A 23,128-nucleotide genomic window follows, 5' to 3' on the forward strand; every position below is an offset into this window, starting at 1 on the left:
TTAATAATCTTGTTTACTTTGTATATTGCTCTAAAGTCAGTATAGTTTGTCGATAGGTTGTTTCTCATGAATAGCTAGTGAATTACTTCTGTTTGATCAGGAAGAAAAGAATAACCTTTCCTAAACTATAAAACTGATTGTGAAAGCAAAACAAAAATGTTGACAGAAGCCTCAAAACAAAATGTAGCACCTAAATCTAACTTTACTTTTAAAAAAAATATACTGAAAAGCTTTCAGACCAATAGTCTACTTTTCAGTTTCTAAAGTGCTTCAGCATTGTGATCAAGTGAATTACATGTGCGAGAGAGATCTGTGACACATACACTGTGGTTAACAACAGCAACAACAACCACAACAACAACAAAATCATAAAACAAAACAGTCACAGGCACTGTCACTGTCACTACAGAACAGGTCTCACCTTACCATCAATTGCTTGGGGAACAGCCACTTAGGTCAGTGGAAGTTTTGCACCGAAATTGATGGCAAGATTTTGCAACAACTTACGTCAATACCATTGACATGTTATTTTAGTTATTTTACTATTCCTCAAAAGAGAATACCTCTTCCCACAGTGTGTAATAGCTGCATTTCAAGATGCATTTTCTACCATTAGCATGGTTCTGCTGACTTTAAATTCTAATCACATGGCCACCTTTTTACCACTTACAAGCTGCCTGTATCTGTTTCAACTAAAGTGACAGAGTTTTGGGAAATGAATGAAAACTCTGAGCCAAAATAAGCTGAAGAATTATAGGATGGAACTAGTAAACAAATATCTCTAATTTTATAGTTTTATACATATTTCATATGTCTATGAACTAACAGGCTTTTAATCTAAAGAAAAGGAGAGTTAGAGTAACATAGCAGTCAATGGTATAATAACGTAAAGACCTTGGTCTTACCCTTTGTTTTCAAGTCGCTTAATACCTTTGAGTCGATGTGGTGTATGTCACTCATTAATTTTATCTCAATATTTCGAGATGCCAATTCTAGCAATTTTTCAAAAAGCCGCTGACCCTGGGAAGAACATTAAAGGAGAGCAAGGTTCATAAGAAACAGAACTACTCAAATTACATAGCAGAAACATATATAAAAGCAAGTGATATTACACAGGAAGTGGAGTAAACATGAGTTAGCTAACAATTATTCTGATACCTTCTCTACAGACTACTTCAAATACGTAGATCCTTTCTTAAGAACCTATGTTAAAGCCCAGATTTGCCCTTTAATTATTTCATATTAGTATCCATGGTATTGCATAGGTAAAACTGAGACAATGTTATGTTCAGTTCTTCATACTGCATTAACTTAGTTTTTAGTGTTTAATCAACCTCTTTGAAATAAAAAAAGGAAAAAAATGCTGTTATATTTATTTTGAACTGAAGGATTAAGGGAGCAGGACTGCTGTAGTAAAAGATCCAACTGGACAATGATCTATGTTTTAGCTGCCCTTTAATGTACACAGCTAAATTAGTAAGGAAAATGATTATCTGAGGACACTGAACATGTCTTTAAATATTCATACCCTTATTTCAAGCCACTTTTTTAAATCTTAGCAAACAGAGAATCTCTCACTGAAAGGAGAATACATGTTAAATTTTAGCTTTCAAAGTAAAAATCTATTGATTTTTCTGACAAATAAAATGTTTAAATGTTTGTTTTTATATATGCATAATTTTAAAAGCTGGAGAGATGTTAATTAACTTTTTTAAAATACATCATCCTTAAACTGAGACCAAATATGAAATATTTCATTACAAAAAAGCTGATAGTCATATATATCTAAGATTAAGAATCCCAAATGTAATGTCCATCTTACCGTTAACTATACTATGGTCTGATAAGAAGGAGGCTGTGTTTCCTTGCCTCTATCTAGCTCATGAACCATAGGAGCTAACTGTGTTTTGACTTAAAAAATAAAATAAAATATGTACAGAAGTAGTGGTTTAAGACAACTGACTCGGGTAGGGTCTATCTTCATGGTACATTTGAACTGTGTATAAGGTAAAATGAAGCCTAAAAGGAAGACCAATTTCACTCGACTTGGTGTCATGTGCAAATTGACTACGTTTTCACTCGAAGCCTTTCTCTGGATCATTAATGAAGATATTTAGCAAAGTGAGACCCAGGACACACCCCTCAAAAACCCGGGGGTTGATACCTCCTTCATTTGATATGTCCGCCCAACTAGACACTGAGCTCATCGAGCACAATCATCCAACCAATTGTGCATCAACCTTGCAATACTTTTGCCTAGTCTGCAATTACTTAGCTTACTAGTGAGAATATCATGGGAGACTATGACAAAAGCCTTGCTGAAGTCAAGATATATCACATTCACTTCTCTACATTCATGCACGCAATCCCTCATTTTGTTGTAAGAAGAAATCGAGTGGGTCAAGCATAACTTGCTCTTGATAAATCCATTCTGGCTGTTCATGATCAGTTTTTCTCCTCTAAGTGCTCAGAAACAGATTCTTGATGAAATGCTCTATTATCATGCCTGGTACTAAAATCAGACTAACTGGTCTGTAATTCCCAGGATCCTCCTTCCCTTTGTTAAAGATGGGCACTATGCTTGTCTTTTTTCCAGTCATCCGGGACCTCACCTGACCTCCACAAATTCTCAATGATGATAGCCAATGGTTCAGAAATTACCATAGCCAATTCCTTCAGTATCCTACCATGCATCCCATTTGGCCCAGCCAACTTGAAAACATCCAGCTTTTCTAAGTAGTTCCTAACCTGTTTTCACACTACTCTAGGGTGCTTATCTCCTCCCCTATCCCTATTCTGAAGTAACAAAATGGCCCTACATACAGGGATGACCACTCCTCATTATCCCCTATGGATTAAAGGCTTGATTAAATCCCCAGTCGAATCAATGGGCCTTTCCTTTGTTTTCAGTGGAGTGTGGAAGAGACCCTTTTCCCTTAGTAGCTCTAACAATAGTGTCACAAGTTTACTTTCAACATTTGCAAATCTTTGTAATGTAGTGTTAGGAAATAACCTTCACCTGAAAGGAACAACTTTGCAATACTAGGAGGACACTTAAACATGTGCTAAACTACTTGAACACATGCCTGCATACATTTTAATTGCACTTGGGATATAGTTACACATGACACTTAGTATGTTTTAACTCTGCTTACATTCCTGTCTAAACATTGAAGCAGGGAAGCAAGTACTAAGTGCCATCATAGCATAGTAAAGGTAGGTCTTTTCTATGCTGAGTTGTTGTCAGACTGTTCTACAATCAAGGGTCTCTGGTGTGGTGGGGAAGAATGATAGCTCTCTCTCTCTCCCCTACTCCGCCACCTCCAGGTTCTCCCACACACCCCAGAGTTTTGCTGATTCAAGGCTTCAGTGCAGTATAGGGTCTGGGACCAGCTCCTGTGCCATGCTGGTGTCACTCCCAGCCCCCCCACCAAGCTGGAGCCTCAAACCAGCTCCTGTCAGGTGTGGGGACTAGGACTGGCTCTCATGCCATGCCCATGCACTGCATTGGATCTTTAAACCAGCTCAGTGTAATCCCTGAGCTGAGACCAAATATGAGCTGATTTTTGGTTTCAACCCTGGGATTGCACCAGAGCTACATGCAGATGCAAGTGCTGTACTACAGTCTATACTTACATCTATATTTAGATCATAATAAGCATTAAAACATGATTGCTCAAAAAACTTTCTAAGTGGTCTTAATTCTTACTAGGACCTAAATATAACATATACTAAAGTGTAACATGTAGCAATACCCTTGGTAAGCATTAGGTTAAACATGTACGTCATCCTAAGGATGTTCAGATTATACTTCTGGATCTTGACTGACTACTACTGAAGCTTGGGAAAAGCACACTTCTCTTCTGACACCCCTAAGCAACACTTTTTACTTATAGACCTAAAATGACCAAGTTTTTTGTTGAAACATATTGCTTGTGATCTTAAGTTGTAAAATATTGAGATTAATTCAATTAACAAAAACAATCAAATACATTTTAACTCAATTAACAGAATGTTAAATACAAACAAAAATTTTGAAACACTTGAGGTCATGGTGCCAACAAAGGGTATGCTACAGCCAGACAAAAACAGTCATATGGATACATTCTGAATAATAGTGCTAAAAACTGTGAGAGATGTACCACTGCACACTTACACTACTGAAAAGATTTTCCTATGCTCGTGGCAGCCACTCAAATCCCCACACAGCCCTGGACATTAGACTCTTAAAACAACTATAAAAATACTGAACTTCTATGTTTAAAAGCCTCTTACATGCTGTAGTAGTAACTATGTAAAATATCACAAATACTTCCTTGATTGGTTAAACTATCTTGGCTTCTATTTATCCAAAATTGATCTGTAACCTAGTTTCTACACTTCATGCCATGTTTATCTGCAATTTTACAGTTATTATTCTATAAAAAAAAGACAGGACAGAAGGTCGGAAGAGTTTTGTCACTGCTGTCACCAGATTGGAAATGTTTCTGTCTAATAAGAGCCCTCATGCTGTCACTCAGTATTTTCTCTGAGACACATTATCAGGCTGCTGTGAGATTTTGTGACAGCATTCAAAAAATCACTTCAGATTTATCTTGTGACAATTAAAAAGAAATCAGGTACTATACCAGGCACTATGAACGTACATTATTATATATTCTATTTATGATTTATGATACTTATAATATTAGGATGTTTAGGATATCCTATCCTATTAAGGCAGATGTCTATCTTGATAATATTTTCTTGCATTTTACACAGTGCTGTTTCAAGCAATCTGCTGACAATTGCAGTGTGGCATAACAGAGTACGTTTCACATGAATACATTGTCATGCTCATAATAATTATGGCTCTGAATTCCTATATACCTAAAAATATAAATCCAAATTATAGATGTCACAGCAAATGGATGCGTGATCAGAATAATTACTACTATAGAAAATAAAAGATTGCAAAGACGTTTGATAAATACCATTTGTCAGCTGTTATTATAAGCATATACTTTTCATTAAAAAAAATAGAACTGAGAAAAAGAACATTAAATGAATTAAAGAAGTACTCTACACTAAATTATTTTCCCTTCAGCAACTTAGGTGCCTCAAGTTTTGACAGCACTGGCAGTTTTGTTTGTCTGAAAAACAAAGAACATAACTCCTATTTCTTTTTGTAAATGTATTCTGTTTAATGGCATTAATGTCTTAAAAACTTTTTCTACAGCCAAGCTCATGAGTACATCTATAAAGTATCATTAAAAAATAACATACTGACAGCAGTTTGTAGCAAATAGAAAAAAATACTAAGTGTAGCTACTACCGCTTATTGTAAAATTAAGAAACTCAACAGCTCCATTCCTGATCCTCCAGGCAGGCTGGCAGATTTCATAGGCGAAACGTAGGGCAGTATAGGAGGGCACATGCCCCCCCACCCCCCAGACACCAAGCGCTCCAGCTGTTAGGGGGGCACAGAGAGTACTAGTGCAGCATCTCCTGGCTGCCATTCCTCTGCCCCTGAGAGCATGGTGCCAGCCCCTGGTGCCACCAGATTAGCCACAAAGCTGTGCAGGGTCAAGTGAGGTAGGGGGTCCCCCTCCAGCAGGGCTGGATTGGGGCAGGTGGCTGTGGGTCAGGAGTGAGGGGCACCAGTTGTGATGGGGAGTTGCGGGTTGGGAGTGAGGAGCACCAGCATGGGCAGGGACAGGGAATCAGCATATCAGGGCTGTTCAGCACCGCAAAGAAGCAGGGAAGACAGCTGCAGGTGGACCTGTATACTAGTGAGTGATGGGGGCAGGAGGAGCTCTGATTTTCCACTATAAGAAAAACAAAATCAAATGCCAAAATATATAAGTATTTAGCATTTATTTTATTAGAATGATTGAGGCACTGCTAGGCCTCCTAACTGCTTTAAAATGGTAAATATAAAACATGGTGTTCAACTGGTACCTATATATATAGTGTTTCATTTTAATTGCAGAAAAACACAGATTTGGGGGTTTTAATCAGTGAATTTGGGGGGCTTCATCAGAGAATTTTGAATTTTTAAACAGAGAAAACTAGAATCCCTACTGATGAGAGTCATCCCCATCAGAAAACATGTGAAGGTCTAGCTTTGACTGGGAAGGGAGAAGGGGAGGAGTCTCTTCATTGCTGTACCTAAGCCCTAAGGACAAGCACTTGCCATTCTGTGGTTTATGGTTATGGATTCTTATCCCATTAGGTGCATTAGCTTTTGTGACCCCTTTGTTCCTCTCGGTTCTTTGCTTGTCTCTCCCAGTACTGCCGCCCTCCCCCGTGGCCCCTTCCTCTCCTTCCCTTCCTACCTTTTCTATTCAAATCACTCATTCCACTTTATACACTACTCTATGCTTGTTTTTTCACAGCATCTGATGAAGTAAGCTTAAGTTCACAAAACCTATGTTTCCTATACAGAAAAACCTGATTAGTTCAGTTCTGGATAGTTCAAAGCATTGGATACTTGGATGCTATTGTCTCTCCCCAGCTAAAAAGATAGGTTTTCTTATGACTTATGGTACGGATAATTCAAAATATTGCATCTTTGAAATCTGAAACTCTTTTCTGGTCCTTTGGACCATAAATCCATGAAAACTAATTTGTTTACTTTGAAATACAGTAATACTGTATAGATAACACTGCAGTATTAGTCTGCAGAGATGGAGTTATTATGTGTTCTTTTCTAGCACACAGCCTTGTATGCCATGCATAGCATAGTCCCTGCCACTGCTCAATAATGTGTTGGTACTTTTACTTTGGTTGAACTGTACATATTGCTTTCAGTCATGTGTGAGTCAAGCAAGGATGAGCATCACGGCAACCAAGAGGAAGTACAAGTTAACAATTTCACATAAGTTGAAAGTGGATAAGAAAGTGGATAAGAAAGTGAAATCCAAAACAAAAATTGCTAAAGAGCATTGTGTTCCTCTTCCTGCACTTTCAACCTATTTGAAGAATTGTGATTCAATAGAGAAGATGGGAGTGGAAGGACACAAAACCAGGATAAAGAAAAGAATCCAAGGGGCAAAGCGTTCAGATTTAGAAACTGAACTATTTGAGTGGTTTTGTGATATGAGGGCAAATAATATCCCAATATCTAGGCTGCTAATTAAAGAGAAAGCAGACAATATTGAGTTGAAGCTAGGAATCACCTTTCAGTGTTCTAATGCTTGGCTCCATCATGACAACATATTTTTGCTTTATGTAAGCAGCTAAGCCTCTTCCATTGATGTTGTGGCTGCACAACATTAGTGTAAAATTGTGAAGCCAGTTCTAGACAAATACATGCCAAAGGACACAGTCATTGCTGATAAAATGGGACTTTTTTACAACCTACAGTCTGAAAGGGCACTGGCACTGGAGAGAAATGTATTATGGTGGGAAGAAAAGCAAAAAAATGGCTCACCATATTACTCTGCTGGAATGCCAACAGTAGTGAGAACTTACAGCCATTAGTGGTGGGGAAGTTTGAAAATCCCCAGTGTGTGAAAGGGGTGAAACAGTTGCCATGCCAGAAGAGAACCAACAAAAATGCATGGATGACAATTAAGTTGTTTTGCGAGTGGCTGCTCCAATTTAAATGGAGAATGGCATGCCAAAATCAAAATGTGCATTTACTAATTGATAATTGTGCCACCCACCATTGTGAAAGATTAGATTTGAAGCATATGTGCGTGCTCTTTCTCCCACCAAGCACCACAAGCTACATGCAGTCCCTAGATCATGGGATAATATACCACATTAAGATGGCATATTAGAACAACTGGTGTGTTATCTTCTGTGGGAGGTTTCCAGGAATGGAAAAGATCCACAAATATGGAATATACTCAAAGCTATGAGTAATGTGATCATTGCATGGGGAAAAGTTCCAGCCCACATCATCGCAAACTGCTTTGCAAAGGGCAGCTTTGGTACCCAAGCTGCAGAAGAAAATGAGTTTGAGCAAGACAATCCTGACTGCGCTGAGCATTGGAAAGAAATGGATTGCCCCACCAATTTCCAAGAGTTTGTCAGCGCTGATGATAAGGTGTCAACTTTTGCAGGAGGAAACAGTAAAAGGACAAGTTGCTGTGAAGGAAGATGCAGTAGAAAACAAAGAGGCAAAAGAAAATGAGGAACTGGAGTCTGAGCAAGCACATGTGCAATGGAAGGAGGCATGTGTCGCACTCCCAGTTCTTGATTCCATGGTGAAAGACAATGCTGGATGATGGATTAATGGAGACTATGGGGGAAAAGCAATCAGCAAACTCACCCATGACTAATATAAGAACATGGTCAAGCAGATTACAATATACTCTTTCTTTAAGAAATTGTGAGAAAGATTATACTGGACAGTGGTTGCATATAATAAATACAGGATAGTAATTTGGATAATTTGAACCCATTTATTTCAGTCAGGTTTTTTTGGTCCCCTCCATTTTTAACTGATGAGGTTTTCCTGTATATTTTATTCAGTTAGCTAGTAATGTGCCTATTTAGCCTGCCTTTTATCTGACTTCAGACTAATATGGTTAACTACCACTCTCTACTCATAGATGGCACCACGCTCATCCTAATGAAATGGACTGCAATTAATCTACACAAGGAACTTGCTCAGGTACACTCAGATGTCTTCTTTTTGACAAGATGAAAGCAAATGAATATCATAACCAAGAGATTCCAGGTGACTAATCCACTCTGTTCTACATACCACACAGCCTATTATCACAATATGTTTCACTCTGAGAAATAGAGGAACCACCTCATCAGTCTTCCACATAGCAAACAGGAACCAAACAACATCAGAACTGCGGAACTGGAAGAATACAGAATCACCCAGACATAACAGCCATTTATCATGAGGAGATGTCTGCATCTAGCCATACAGCCTATCAAAAACACCTTCATTCCTTAAAGAAGAAACAAAACTTTCCAAGTGTGCATACTCCAACATTAAGAATCCACAGTAGTGTCATCAACCTATATAACCTCACTCTCAGCCTGACTGAGGTGTCCGTACTATCCCATGGTTTGTCTTTCTGCCATACTACACAACTCAATATGATGCGGCTGTAAGGAGACCTTGAGGCTTTTTTCCAATACCCAAGGCTGAGGGAATATTTCCGTGATAAGGAACCATACAATGTTCAACCTGCCACAGACTAGACCCTCGCACAACACAAGAAGAAGGGCAATTCTTGGACTCAATCTGAAGGTGGCAGCCCCATTCTAAATATTATATAAATTGTGTTCACCTGTGTGCTAAGTCAGAGATTGTCTAAAAGCAACAATATTGATGTTATGACCCAAGTCCTGTGGAATGGAGTCATACTCAGCCTTAAAAAACCTCCCAGCATTAACATAAACAGGCTGATAACGTGGGGAGGCGGTTGTTGTCATTGGCAAAACAGTGTACACACAGGAAGTCAGGAGACAATTTTCCAACATGGAGATTACAAACTCCTGACAGAGGACCCCGTGGCACAATATCAGAGAAACTAAATAGACTCTTAAAGGATCTATCTCTGGAGACACAGAAGAGGACTGCTGCTTATACCTCCTGGGAGCTCCGGCCAGACAATTTTACATATTACCCAATATCCGCACACCTGGCAACCCAGGACGCATCATTGGCTCTGACATTGGTACCACCATGGAGAGAGTTTCTGACTATGTTGACTCTTATCCTATTCCCATAAGCCACTGGAGCTGCCAGCTCTTTGAAAGACACCACAAATTTCATAAAGACACTGGGTTCCATTGACAACCTGCCAGCAAACACGATAAGAGTTACTATGGATGTCATATCTCTGTATACTAGCATCCCCCATGAGGATGGATTACAAGCCATTAAAGAGCATTAACCTTAATGAGAAAAATGCTCTCTTTCCATGATACCCTCCGTCTTTGTCCTCATACACAGCTATTTCAGATTTGGGGACTCACTATACCTATAAACAAAAGGCACACGTATGGCCCCTTAATATGCCAACATATTTATGGCGGACCTTAAAGTCTATTTTCTCTGCAACTGCACTCTCTTCCCCCTGGTATAATGCAGCTCTATCAATGACACCCTCATAATACAGACACATGAAAAGAAATTTCTAGAGAAATCTCACCAGGACTTTAACAACATCCATGTCTCCATCAAACTAATTCTGAAATACTCCATCTGGCAGATTCATTTCCTAGACACTACAGTAAAGGTTTTCAGTGACCATATCACCTGCATACTGTATCAAAAACTGGCACAGCTTCCACAGCTACCTTCACACCACCAGCTTTTAGCTAAGCAAACCACTAGAACCATCATCTACAGTCAAGCTCTATGTTACAACTCTATCTGCTCCAATCCCACCAACCATAATGCACACTTTCAGGAACTGGAGCAGGGATTCCTACAATCACAATACAATCCCAAAATGATAGCTACACAAATCAACCAAGAATCAGACTTGCTCCAACCTACTACAATACCAACCCTGAGGCAAGGACAGCAGAATCTTTCTGGTTGTGACCTATAGCCCCCAGCATGAATACCATAGACACAATATTATTGACCCTCAACCCCTCCTGGAAAATGATGGCCATCTCATTTTATCATGTAGCCATGGGGAACAAACCTGTCCTGGATTACAGACACCCCCTGCCCCCAAAGAATCTCTCTAAAGTAACAGACTATAACTCCCATCCTCATCGAGGCACCAGGCCTTGCAACAGACCCAAATGCCTGCTTTGCCCCAGCATCAATACAAACCACATCATCACTGGGCTGAATAATAAGGAGTACATCCAAGGTTCATTTGCCTGCAACTTTATCAACATCATATGTGTCATCACCTGCTTACAAGGTCCATGTGCTGTCTACATCAGGTGGACAATGTGACCTCTACGTGTAAAAATGAAGGGCCACTGATCTGACATCAGCTGCAGAAAGTCTCAAAGGCCTTTACCAGAGTACTTTATCCTCCTTGGACACTCCATCACTTATCTCAGGATTGCTGTTCTCAGACAGCAACTTCTTAAAAACCAGTTTGAATGGTAAATTGAAGAAAAATAAATTATTCACAGACAGTGACTACAGGTTCTTATCCTATTACCTGGATTAATTTTTATGACCCCTTTGTTCCTATAGGTTCCTTGCTTATTTACATTTCCCAGCACTGCCTCCCTCCCCTTCCCCTTTCTCTCTCTCTCTCCCTTCCCATTTTTTTGTGTTCAAATCACTCACTACACTTTAGACACTGCTCTACCCTGTCCTTTCACAGCATCTGATGATGTGAGCTTAAGTTCATGGAAGGTCATGCTCTCTGTATATTTTGTTTAGCTAGTCTATCAGATGCATCTCTACTTTGCCTTCGGCCTGACTTCAGACTAGCCTAGCTGACTCAGTACCTCATTTTTTGGTTATCAGTGGGCTGTCACTTCCTTGGCATGCAAGTATAGTTTGTTACCAAGATGCTGCAAGCCTGACTGACCAACTACCATTTTGGGAAAGAAATTCTTCTCTCAGAGCACAATTGACAAGGCATTAAGCAGAGATTATTCTTGTTTAATTGATTTGTGTTTTTCCTATCTCAAAGCATCTTGGCAACTAATCTAGAATCATGGTAGGATTTAAAAAAGATTTTCAAGAGTTTCTAATTTTGTTACAACTTGCAGTGGGTGCTCAATATACACAAGAGACTCAAAGGTGGCCAGCTCCAAAAGGTAATCATCAGACCCAGGAGGGGTCTGGTGGGACTGATTGCCATGGAAGAAAAAGGAAAGAATACAGGCCTTCACAGGTGGAGGGACCTTTCATTTTGTGTCTGTTTGGAAGGGGAGAAAGGAATCAGAGGTTGGTTGAAACCTTGGGGTTATGCTCAAGATTAAAAAAAAATCTTGATTACTGGTTTATTTAAAGGTCATTGAACTAGACCAAAATAAATTCCAGGTATTTGAGGACACTAAAGTTAATTTAGCCCATTTGCTGCCTTTCACTCTAAAACCCATCATTGTGTTTATGTCCTATACCCACACATGTCTTAATAAATTATGTTCTGAGCAGGCCCATCATATCCAAAGAGGATTTTCAAGGAGAGGACTGCTTCTTCTGGGCTGTGTTTTGAGGAAGATGACATCACCTATAGTCTTCGCTGTTGCATGTGGGTGGTTATTGTGAGGATTTAGTGGTAGTTACTGGGATGTCTACATGTGCATTAAATTTTCCAAATGCACATTAAACTTGGTACCTCCAATGTGAGGTACTAAATAAATGTGCATTAGGCTGCCCTAATATGCAGTACCAAAACTGCATGTTTTTAAAATGACACTTAATATGCAGTAGCCTATTTTACTGCACATTTGTGTAACTATATTTTTTTTACATGACACTTTCATGTGTAGTAAAATAGGCAACTGCTCATTAAAGTGCACGTGTAGATGTGCCCACCAATATTTGTGTTTTTCTGAAGCAGAACATGTTCCTAACATATTTTTCAGGTATACCTTGAGCCTAAATAAAAGGCAATACATGAGATAGGTGCATGTTGGCACAGGTGATGAAATACTTTGAGAGAATTACCCTTGGAAACTTCATTACTGAGCTAGAAAAACAGTCAGCTGAGACAGGAAATCTGAGGATCTGCAGGGAAATCTGTACATCAAATTATTCAATCCCAGGGCTTGCACAACAGATCCAGACTCAAGAACAGCTATTTTATTCCCTTGAAAATGGCTGCAAACAGCATGACTTTACCTGTTCCCCAGTTTTTTTAGTTTCTGTTGAACGAAAAACCCAGCCAGGAAAAGCTGTACCATCAGAGTCAGTTAATTATCATGTAACAGTAGATGGTGCCACCTATATAAAATGCTGACCTTCCACTGAATGCCAGTGTTGTTTGCTGGAACTGAACAGTATCTTTTAAAATGCTTTCTAATGAGTGAAGTCATTGTCAAGGGTGAAGATTTATTGGGAATGCAGACTTTATATGATCCTTAAGTGTCATCCAAACATCTTCCAGCTTCATTAGCACTGGCTGTTTGTACACATGATGGGGGTTTAGCCCCTAAATTGAAATGGTGGGTATTTAATTGTGATGATTAAAAGCCCACCATTGAAATTTAGGGCCTTCTGCCACTGTTATGGGGCCCAATCCTTTTCTTTTTCTTCACAAAGCCTGCCTGCCTCTCTTACAGCTGGGGGGCAAGCTGCTGGTGGGTCAAGCAGCCCCTGAGCTATGGAGGGCCCTGATCCTTCCCTCCATAATGGCAGCACCCCCTGGGGCTGCCTGGGCAGGCTGCTAGTGGGCCAAGGGCTGCCGCAGCTCAGGCTCAGGGAACAGTTGGATTGGGCTAGGGGCTGCCTCCACCTGGGTGGTCCCAGGGGGTGCCACTGCCATGGAGGGAAGGACTGGGGTCCCCCAAAGCTCAGGGTCCCTGGCAGCTCACCCCCTGGGTCACAGGCAGGCTCTGCCATCAGCCTGCCTCTCCCACAGCTGGGGGGCGAGCTGTCAGATTAAAGGCTGCAATGGTACACATAGCTACGCTGCACACTAAACTACATGGAGTTGTGGTTTAGTTTTCAATATAATAAACTCATTTAAATCGCAAAAAAAAACCCCTGTGCATGTAAAGTGTGACTCAATTAAACCACAAAAATGGGCAATTTTCATAGTCAAGAATCACTGTTCTTCAGTTCATAAGCAAGCCACCACAAGGCACACAAACAGGGCAATAGGAAGAATAGAGGAAATAGATTCTGAGAGAAAAAAAATGGCTTGATTCTAAATTTGCCCCACTCAGCACTGTGAATCAGTTCGAACCTACCCCTGAAAGTTTTATGTCCCTGGTCCCATGGAACCTAAGCTGGTCATGGGAAGAATTCATGTCTAGGGATCCTGGTTTTCTCTGATTTTAAAAAATCCCCAATTTTCGGTTAAAAAAAAGTAACCTCAAATCCACATTTTTCCATGATTAAAATGAAACACCTCTCTCTCTCTCTCTCGATTTGGGGTTACTTTTTTTAACTGAAAATTATTCAGGTGTATAGGTTTTGGAAACAGACCACAATCTTTTGTATCCTCCCAGGGTACCTATTCTGATCTTAAAAAATGACAACATAAAATCGCCAATACAGGCCCATTCTCCTCCCCCAAAAAGTGGCTCTCTGATAAGTGAATGAATGCAGAGGGAATAGAAAAATATACATAATGTTTCATCACACAGATATTTGTCCATTTGAATTTCTGTACTTAAAAAGCCTACAGACCGTACCAGTACTAAATATTGTAGAGTGCTGTTTTTACAGCTAAAGAGTACAACATGCTTGACCTTGATGAGACAGTAGGAATTTCTTATTTAGATTTATACAAACACAAGAGAAAGGGTGTCTGTGTGTGACTATATTGGCATAAGCCAAAATAAAGACAAATCTAACAGCAACCTACACTGCATGCATCCTGAAAGAAAAAAATTAACTAAGCATTATGGCAGCAAAACAAGAAAAAGTACTCTACCTTCCTCAGATATTTTTCTTCAACCAAACCAAACCAAAACCCCATTTCTCAAAAAGTTCCCGTGAAAGGGCTTGCATTTCAGGATGCTGTAAGCATCAGAAACTATGCTATGCCCAGTTTTGTAATGGAGTTTGAGTCTTTAGGAAAATTCCCATTCTGTCTCTTTTTCTAATGGAACAAGGACCTAACTGGAAATGCATCCCTACAAAACAAATAAAACACAAACAACATCTCATTTATTTGGCTTTTTTTTTCTTCTGGTCCTTTAATCCTCCTTTTTCTTCTTCTTCTTTTGTGTATTTCTGAGCAAGATTTCCTTTAGCCAAACTTGCAAATACTTGAGCACACTATTTTTCTGAATTATTAGACTGCAATTATAAAAAATTACAAACTCTTCAAACAATGATTCTTCTATAAGCAAAGAAAGTTTGACCTCCCCCCAGGGACTTAGGGCACTCACTGAGTGTCCAGGGTTGGACATGGGGGAACACCATTCTGCTCACCCCACTAACTCCTTCCCCACAGATACAAAGTTTGGTGTGGCACTGCACTGCCAACTCCAGTGGCTGGGCAGAGGCTGCACAGGGTATCCCCTGCTACTGCAAAGGCTGGGGGTGGGGGCGAGGAGGGGGCGGGGGCAAGGAATGGGGAGGAAGGGAATAGAGCACCTTTCTGCTCCTTTCAGTTAACCCCCCACTGATACACTGACTGGTGCAGTGCTTCCCTATTTGGCATCTATGGCCAGCACAGAGCTTCCCTTGCCATGGCAAAGACTCCTGATGAGGGGGCAAGGGGATCTTGGTGCCCCCTCACAGTTAGCATCCAGAATGGGTGCCCCCTTGCCCTGCCCTAGTTAAGCTACTGCCTCCCCCACAAGGAAATACAGAAGATAATTTAATTCCACACATTTTTCCTTCTTTCATGCATTAAGGTATGTCTATGTTTTGGGAAGGTAATAACATCATGATTGGAATCCATCTCTCTAAGGCTTTTGCAGCATGTAGACTGGCCAAAAAAGGTACCCATCCCTTGAAATGAAAAGGCTAGATTGCTAAAAAGGACTACTGACTGCTCAGTCCACTTTGCTGTGCAGCTGGGAAAGTGGCAGGGGTTCTTTTTGCAGTGTTTAATGGAAGTAATTTCTTGTTGATATAAACCTTCCGGCAGGCAGAAATAAATAAATGGAGCTGAACATTATGAAAAGTACATTTACCATAGTTTCTTTCAACTTTGCATTAGGAGTGAAAGAGCAAATCCTCTTTCCCCATCTGCAATTTTACCTACAACATACATAATACTCATGTTACAGTGGCTTGTATTTTTCACTTTTCTATCTGAATATACCATAATGAATGATCCTTAACTGCTGAAGCCCCAAACTTTTAGTTTGCTATTTTCACTTCCTATTTGGGATTTGCTAAGCTCTGCTGGTTCAGAAGTAAATGACATGTTGAACTTTCTTAGGTGAAAATTTCTCTATAAAAATTAATGTACATATCAAGAGCTATGAATATCTGGGTCATTCTTTGAATTCATCTGTTTCAGTGATTATGCATAGGTTTGAAAATCTTAGGAAAGGAATTTAAATAAAGCTTAGATGAATATTTACACCTTGGAAAATCTCAATATTTTGATGTTCAATAAATTTACTCAACAGCCACGTTCCAATTTATATATGCCTAAAAGAAAGTGTGTGCATCTACACATTAATTAATGAGCCTTTGCTACTGCACATCAAGTTTAGCACCTCTAATATGAGGTACTACATAAATGTGCATTAGCCCACACTAATGCCCAGTAGCAAAGGTGAATATTTTTTTGGTGATCCTTAATGCATAGTAGACTAATTCTACTGTGCATTAGCATGGTTTTTGTTGTGATGCACTAACGCACAGTAGAATAGACCTCTGCGCATTACAGCATCTCATGTAAATGTGCACAGTGTGGACTAAATTCTTTCCCTGGCTGCTCACCACAGTTTTTTACTCATTTAAGTGAACATTTAAACTCACATTTTAGGGTAACATATGATTATTTCTTTTGGAAGGAATGGAATTATATGTAGTCCTACTGGGGTTCTACACTTCTTTTGGGAAGGACAAGAGCCCATTTCATGACTGAAAACACTGGCCCTCTAAAACACTAGATTTCATTTGTTTAAAATACTAATCATTGGATTTATTATCCCATAAATAGCATTCTTACTTCATCATGTCCATGGAACTAGATGCAGATGGGACTGTGGGCAAAATGGATTCCTAGCAATGGACACAGTTTCCCACATACTTTTGCTTTCCTCTCTATTTTCTGTCATTTACATGAACTGCCTCTGTTTCACCAAAGATCCCTATTGTATAAAGTATGCATGGGAAAATGAGAATTCTGTGAAAGTTTCTAAGAGATTTCAGTTCAGGGTGAGACCAACCCCTGCCATATATCCCAGAAAATCCCTCTTTTATGCTCAATGTTTGTTAATGAAGCATAAGGAATAATGCATGTGTATCTTTTTCTGCATTAGGGAAGACCTTTTGTTAAAAAATGAAACATGTTCTTTCTTATTGTAGCAATTCTGAATACTTGTTCTGACCACAATAAAAAAAAATCTGAATAGCTTCTCCTCTATATGATTTCTGATATAAATGGAGTAGTTAGATGCACAAGTAACTGGATTTGGGGACATGCCAGAATTATAGGTGCTTTAATGCAGGCACAAGTCTGAAGGCTTTACAAACAATAATATTCAAATACCAGTCCTTTTATTATGTCCTTGGAAATGTTCTGTAGTCCAAAATATTTTTTTTTCAAATTTTATTTTAAATTTACCACTTCTTTTAAAACAGTATTCAACATGCTAATAAGTCTCATAATTAGGGAGTAATTTTTATCATGTTATTTAGACAAAAAGCTCATGTAAGCAAAAGCTCCACAGCTTTTAAAAGACAGAACATAAGCATTAAAATACAAAACAAGACTGAAAAAGGGGTGATATTTTAGACTAAAACCTACCTGGCATGCAAATGGATGAGTGTGATTGAGGTCCCATTGGGAAGATACTATGTCAACAGATTTTTCAGCCATATTAAGCAAATTCATCCAGCCTTGGAAAAGAGACAAATGGGATGGTGCACTGTCTGAATAGTTGATACCTTCAGGAATATTTTCCACAAGAACAACCCTGAGAAAAGATAGAGAAAAAATAAAAACATTTAGCAAAGCTACTTACCCTTTTTATTCTCCATTTTTTGCCAAAGTCATGTTCATTTAGGGGTCTTCAGGCCTGATCTAAGATGTACTTCAAAACCTACAATCCTGCAACTCTGTGAAGTCACTAATTGCTATACATTCCACTTTTCAGCATCAGGCCCTTAATGTCCATACAGTACATGCAGAATAGAACAATTTTAATGCAGTACAACAAATGAGGTTCCTGAAACCTGCAATGTAGAAACAGGTATTTAATTTGTATAACACAAGACGGATGAGTGTATTTTCCCTGAAGATGTTATGGAAGGAAATTAAACTGGTCTCTTTACCCTATCACCAGTACTCTCTTTCCCTTCCTTTTCTCCCTCTCAAGTGACACTGATACTCCCCTTAGAACGATGCACATATAACTGCCTTTTCAGGATGGAGTAGCTTCTAGGCTTGCACTAGTAACCACCCACTCCCAGCTTCTCCTCTCAGTCATGCTCCCTGCTCCTGGTTGCTCACATGAGGCGCTGAGCAGCAGAGAAACCAAAGGAAAATGATATCTTGACCCTTCCCCTTTTTGCATTCTAATTCTTTCTGGAAAGCCCCTTGAAACAGCTTTCCATATACTTCCTGACACATCCAAGCTATCCAAGGTTCAAGTTATACAAGGTATCTGCTCTAACCTATGGTTCAATACATGTTGTTTCCTGTCTAGAGGGAGAAAGAATTTGTTTGCATGCTGCTTCATTGTCTGACCTCACCAAATTGCTAATTGTGGCAAGTAAAGTCCTACTCTGCAGTTACTAAGCATCTCTGTTTAAACTAACAAATCACTCAGTTCTTTTCACAGTCAAATAGGTTAAACTCCAACTGCTGTCAAAAGAGCTGCAGATGCATATTTTATGTCAGATTTGAGCCCACAATATGCATCAATGAATACATCTATTATGAATCACAAAAATAATAGATGTAAAAGATTCAGCATGGTACAGATCTATCTTAGAACTTACACATCTGTCACTGTCATGGTACTCAAGTGCCTCATAAACATTTTTTCTCATTTCTCATTTCCAGTAATGCCACTTTACACAATTCTAACAATGTGAATATAGTTTATTTCCACTTCATAGTGCTCTGGTAGAAAAAAGGAGTCTTATGGCCAGATCCTATCCTACCTATCAGGCATCTAAGTGTGATTCTGTTCTACCCTGTTTAAGTCCCTGAAAATCCATGAATGCATCTGATTTTAAGAGATGTTGGTTGTAGCTGTGTTGGTCTAATAAAAGATATCACATTTACCCAAAGAACCTTGTCTGATTTTTAACACACCATCACCTTATTCTTAAGGCTGAGTCACAAAAAAGCCAGAAGAAAGAGGAGGACATGCCCACTTTTCCATAAACTGTTTTTCAGGGACTTGAGGGCGCAGAGACATTGCACTTATATACCTAAGTCCACTTACACACTGAATAGGTACAGTAAGTTCTGGTCTTCAGTGAAAAAAATGAGAATGGGGCCCTAATGGATTTATTCCAACAATTTCTTAATGAAGTAGTGAAGTCTCTCTATGGAAGCTACAAACAGGGAAATCAGGTACAGCAAAATCAAATGATTTGCTCATCTGAGAGGAAGTCTATAGGAACTCAACTGAGATTTCATTAAGTCCTAAGTGCAAATCTGCTCCCATCATCCTGGACAGGGATGGATCCAGGAGAGGGAGTGCACTGGTGAACTTACACCCTTTTCTTCTCCACCCAAAACCAACTGCCTAGCAGTGGCAGCAATGCTTCTAGTCAGGCAGCATTGAGGGAGTCAATTGACTTCATGGCTCATTGAAATCTACCTACTGGTAATCCCTTCTAAACTCTTCATTACACAGGAGTTAATTACTCTCTCTTCTTTTAAATGGCCTTGACATTCCACCAAGCAAGCTATTCTTTGTTCTGCAATTCTGAATGTTAGATGTTGGGTGCAGCAGGAATCAAAGAGGTATGCAGGTGGCTGTGCATGATAGAATGGTGTGGGATTAGAAGAGTAATTCTCAACCAGGATGCCTTGAGATCCTTTCAAGGGTGTCACATGGTACCTCACAATGTCAGCCCTGTTGACATGATTCACAAGATAAACCCAGAGTTTTCAAACAGAAATCCATAAGGTTAAAACATTCCGACCTGTCATGATCTCTCTGATTTATCTGCAACAGAAGTATTGCTCTTTTATTTTTCTGTAGTAAAAAAAAAGAGTGAAAACTAAGAACTGGCATTTTCCAAGTGGTGCCTCTAGTCTACTGAGCAATGCCTTGAATTTATCAAGGAGTGCCTCGATTCTAAAAAGTCTGAAAACATTTAGAACTGCTTTAGAGAAGTTATAAAGCTACAGAGGAACTAACATTCATTTGTGTTTGACTGAATAAGAAGACAGTATTTCAGTCTCAAGGATTGGATCACAGAACTGATATTACTCCCCATAACACAATACCCACCCTTGAGAAGATGTGAATAGTCAAGCCATGCTTTTTCAGCAGGAACCAGGCAGCATACTTAAATTGGTGCAATCAACAGGAGTTGGCAAACTGTCCATTCCATTTGCAGGATTTTATTGTGTATACGCATTACAAGAACTGCCTTTGAGTGATTTAGCATGCATTTTTCAATTACACTGGGATTAACTGGACTGGAATGAGGGCCTGGGTACTGCAAATGCACATAGGCTACGCTTGTCCCTTCAGTGTACAAAAAAAGGTTTACAGCTGAATTGGTTGAATGTTTTATAAATAGTAAATACATGAATATGAAAGGCAAGTTTTACTAATTGTTCTAAGCTGTCATCATTGTTTTTCAAAGTAATTAACTGATTTGACTAGTCTAGCTTGTCTAAAGCAGGGGTGGGCAAAATGTGGCCCATGGGCCGGATCTGATCCACCAGGCAATTCCATCCAGCCCACAGGTGCCCACCAACTAATTGTACCCCCACCTAGCCCACACACTTTGCTCCCATCCTGGTGCATAGAAGGGTCCGGTCTAGCCTGCATGCAGCTTCTGGGCAGGGCTGCTGCTGCTGCAGCCGCTGGGGGACCAGCTCAGCTTCCCCAGTGTCCAGCAATTCCTCTTTGTCTCCCTGCCACAGCACTTGCTCTGGGCAGCAGGTAGGGAAGCGTCAGGGCAGGGGGAGCTGTGGCAGGGGGAGCTGCAGCTGGGTGGGGAGCATGGATCTGGGGTTGGCAAGAGCACTGAGCTCATGCCTGCCGGCGAGGCAGGTGGGCAAGGTGTGGGTGTTAGGGAGGGTGTGGGGGGGTGTTGACTCCCCACACACTCCCTCCCATGGCACACAGCCCCCGCTACCAGTGGAAGCAGCAGCAGCAGCAGGTGGGGGCCCTTGGGGCATTCATGGGGTTGCCACAAAGTGACAAGAATGCAGCCAGGCTAGCAGGTTGCTCGCAGTGCATGTGCAGCTCCCAGCACTCATGCACCACCAAGGAAAGCCCTGCATGCTGGAGCTGGCTGCCTTTCCCACCATGTGCAGGTTTCAGGACTTTGCTGAAAGGGGCAGAGATCCCCGTTCCCTGCTTCCATGGTGGCAGAGAGTGTGAAAGGCAGCCAGCTCCAGTGTGCTCCTTGTCACCATGGTCAACTCTGGCGGACGCCACAGCACCTGTGTGGGCCATGAGCACCTCAAGCACCCACTGCCTGCTGCTGCTGCTGGCAGGGGCTGTGCAACATGGGGGGAGTGTCCTCACAGCCCCCCATCCTGCCTCACAACCCACACACCCATACCCTTCCTCCACAACCCCCCACATATACACACACCCCACTACATACCCTATGCCCCTCCCACACAGCCACACCTTCTCACAAACCCCACATGTACACACATACCACTCACACCACACACACACAGCCACCCCAACCACAACCCACACACAAAATACAAGAGTACAACTTTATTTTGACCTATTATGTAATCACCTCTATATATAGTACACAAACAAAAGTCATGACAAAAATATTTTTTGTAATAAAATTATAATATGTTATAGTAATTTTTTTACTTTTAGTATAGGATTTATTTTTTCAGGTTCAAATGGCAACAACTCCCTCTGAGAAATGAGTACTTCTGGGGGCAAGGGAAGGGACTTCCGGTGGCAAAGGTGACGGGTTAGGGGCAGAAATTCTGGTTCCAAGATAGAGATCAAAGGGTGGGGCACCTGTCAAAGGGCAGGGGTACCCTTGCACCTCTTGACAGCTTGCCAAAATTCATTAAGTGGCCCTCTCACTGACATAATTACCCAACCCTAGTCTAAAGTCTCTCTCAATCCACATGATATTGCCATAAACTGGTGAACATCTGGTTCTCTCCTAGTTCAGGCTTTTTAAGAATTCTGAGTTCTTTATGACTGAAGTCATCAAACATGACCTTAAAACAAACATGACCTTAAAACATTTTTGACCTAGACCTCTTGCTATCAATGTTGTTTCAGCAAATAAAAAAATGGAATATAATTAACTAGTAGCTTGGGTTTGGCTCACCCACTGAACTGCAAAAGTATTTGTAACTCAGATATTCTCTCTCCTTATACTCTGCTTTTTGCACATCCTTTCACAGCATTTGATGAAGTGAGCTTCAGCTCACAAAAGCTTATGATTCTGTATATATATATGTAGAAAATACACTCCCTACCATGGCACACAGCCCCCACTACCAGTGGCAGCAGAAGAAGGCAGGGGCCTTTGGAGTACTCATGGGGCTGCTGCATGTTGTATGGCTCTGGCCAGAGCTGCACACAGTGACAAGAGGTGCAGCCAGGCTAGCCTGCCTCTATCTCATGGCTTTCTCATGGTGTATGTGCCGCTCATGGTGCATGCGCCACCAGGGCACATCAGATCTATCTCACTCATATATATATATACATATATATATATTTACATATATATACACACACACACACACACACACACAGATCTATCTATCTCATAAGCTTTTATTAGCTGAAGCTCACTTCAGCAGATGCTGTGAGATAGATAGATAGATAGCTATATCTATCTATCTATCTAGATCTATCTAGATCTATCTATCTATCTATCTATCGATAGATCGACAGACAGATATCTATATCTATATATATCTATATATATCTGAAGTAAAGTAAAAGGCAGGGTAGACTAACCAAAGGATGGAGATATCTATATCTATATATCTGTATCTATACCTCCATCCTTTGGTTAGTCTATAAGTTACAAATCCACCCTGCCTTTTACTTGACTTCAGATTAACCACCTAACTACATCTCAGTAAACACTATCATCAGATTGGGCCCTGAATCTCTATCTACAATCTAGTCCACCTTTTAATAGTCTTGATGTTATCATTTTATGTTTAATGTAAAGAGCAACGATTTCTATATATAAATGGAAAGATGCAAATAATATGTAGGAGGCAAATAATATGTA

The 23,128-nt window shown here is 40.2% G+C and overlaps 1 protein-coding gene across 5 annotated transcripts in view; it reads right to left on the bottom strand.

Annotated features, from left to right (window-relative positions):
- The window catches only part of PLD5 (phospholipase D family member 5), a 316,921-nt gene that overhangs the window by 118,151 nt on the left and 175,642 nt on the right, over positions 1-23,128 (bottom strand). For 4 of the 5 annotated variants that reach the window (XM_019500651.2, XM_019500652.2, XM_019500654.2 and 1 more), the window contains 2 exons: positions 17,496-17,664; positions 906-1,020 (listed from right to left, as the gene is read on the bottom strand). In XM_019500651.2, coding sequence (XP_019356196.1) covers positions 906-1,020; positions 17,496-17,664 — 284 coding nt within the window. Of the gene's footprint in view, positions 1-905; positions 1,021-17,495; positions 17,665-23,128 lie in introns of those variants that run through there. The other variant, XM_019500656.2, reaches the window with a different exon arrangement.

The sequence above is a fragment of the Alligator mississippiensis genome, chromosome 1, assembly GCF_030867095.1.
Source record: "Alligator mississippiensis isolate rAllMis1 chromosome 1, rAllMis1, whole genome shotgun sequence".
In the NCBI taxonomy this organism is placed as follows: Eukaryota; Metazoa; Chordata; order Crocodylia; family Alligatoridae; genus Alligator; species Alligator mississippiensis.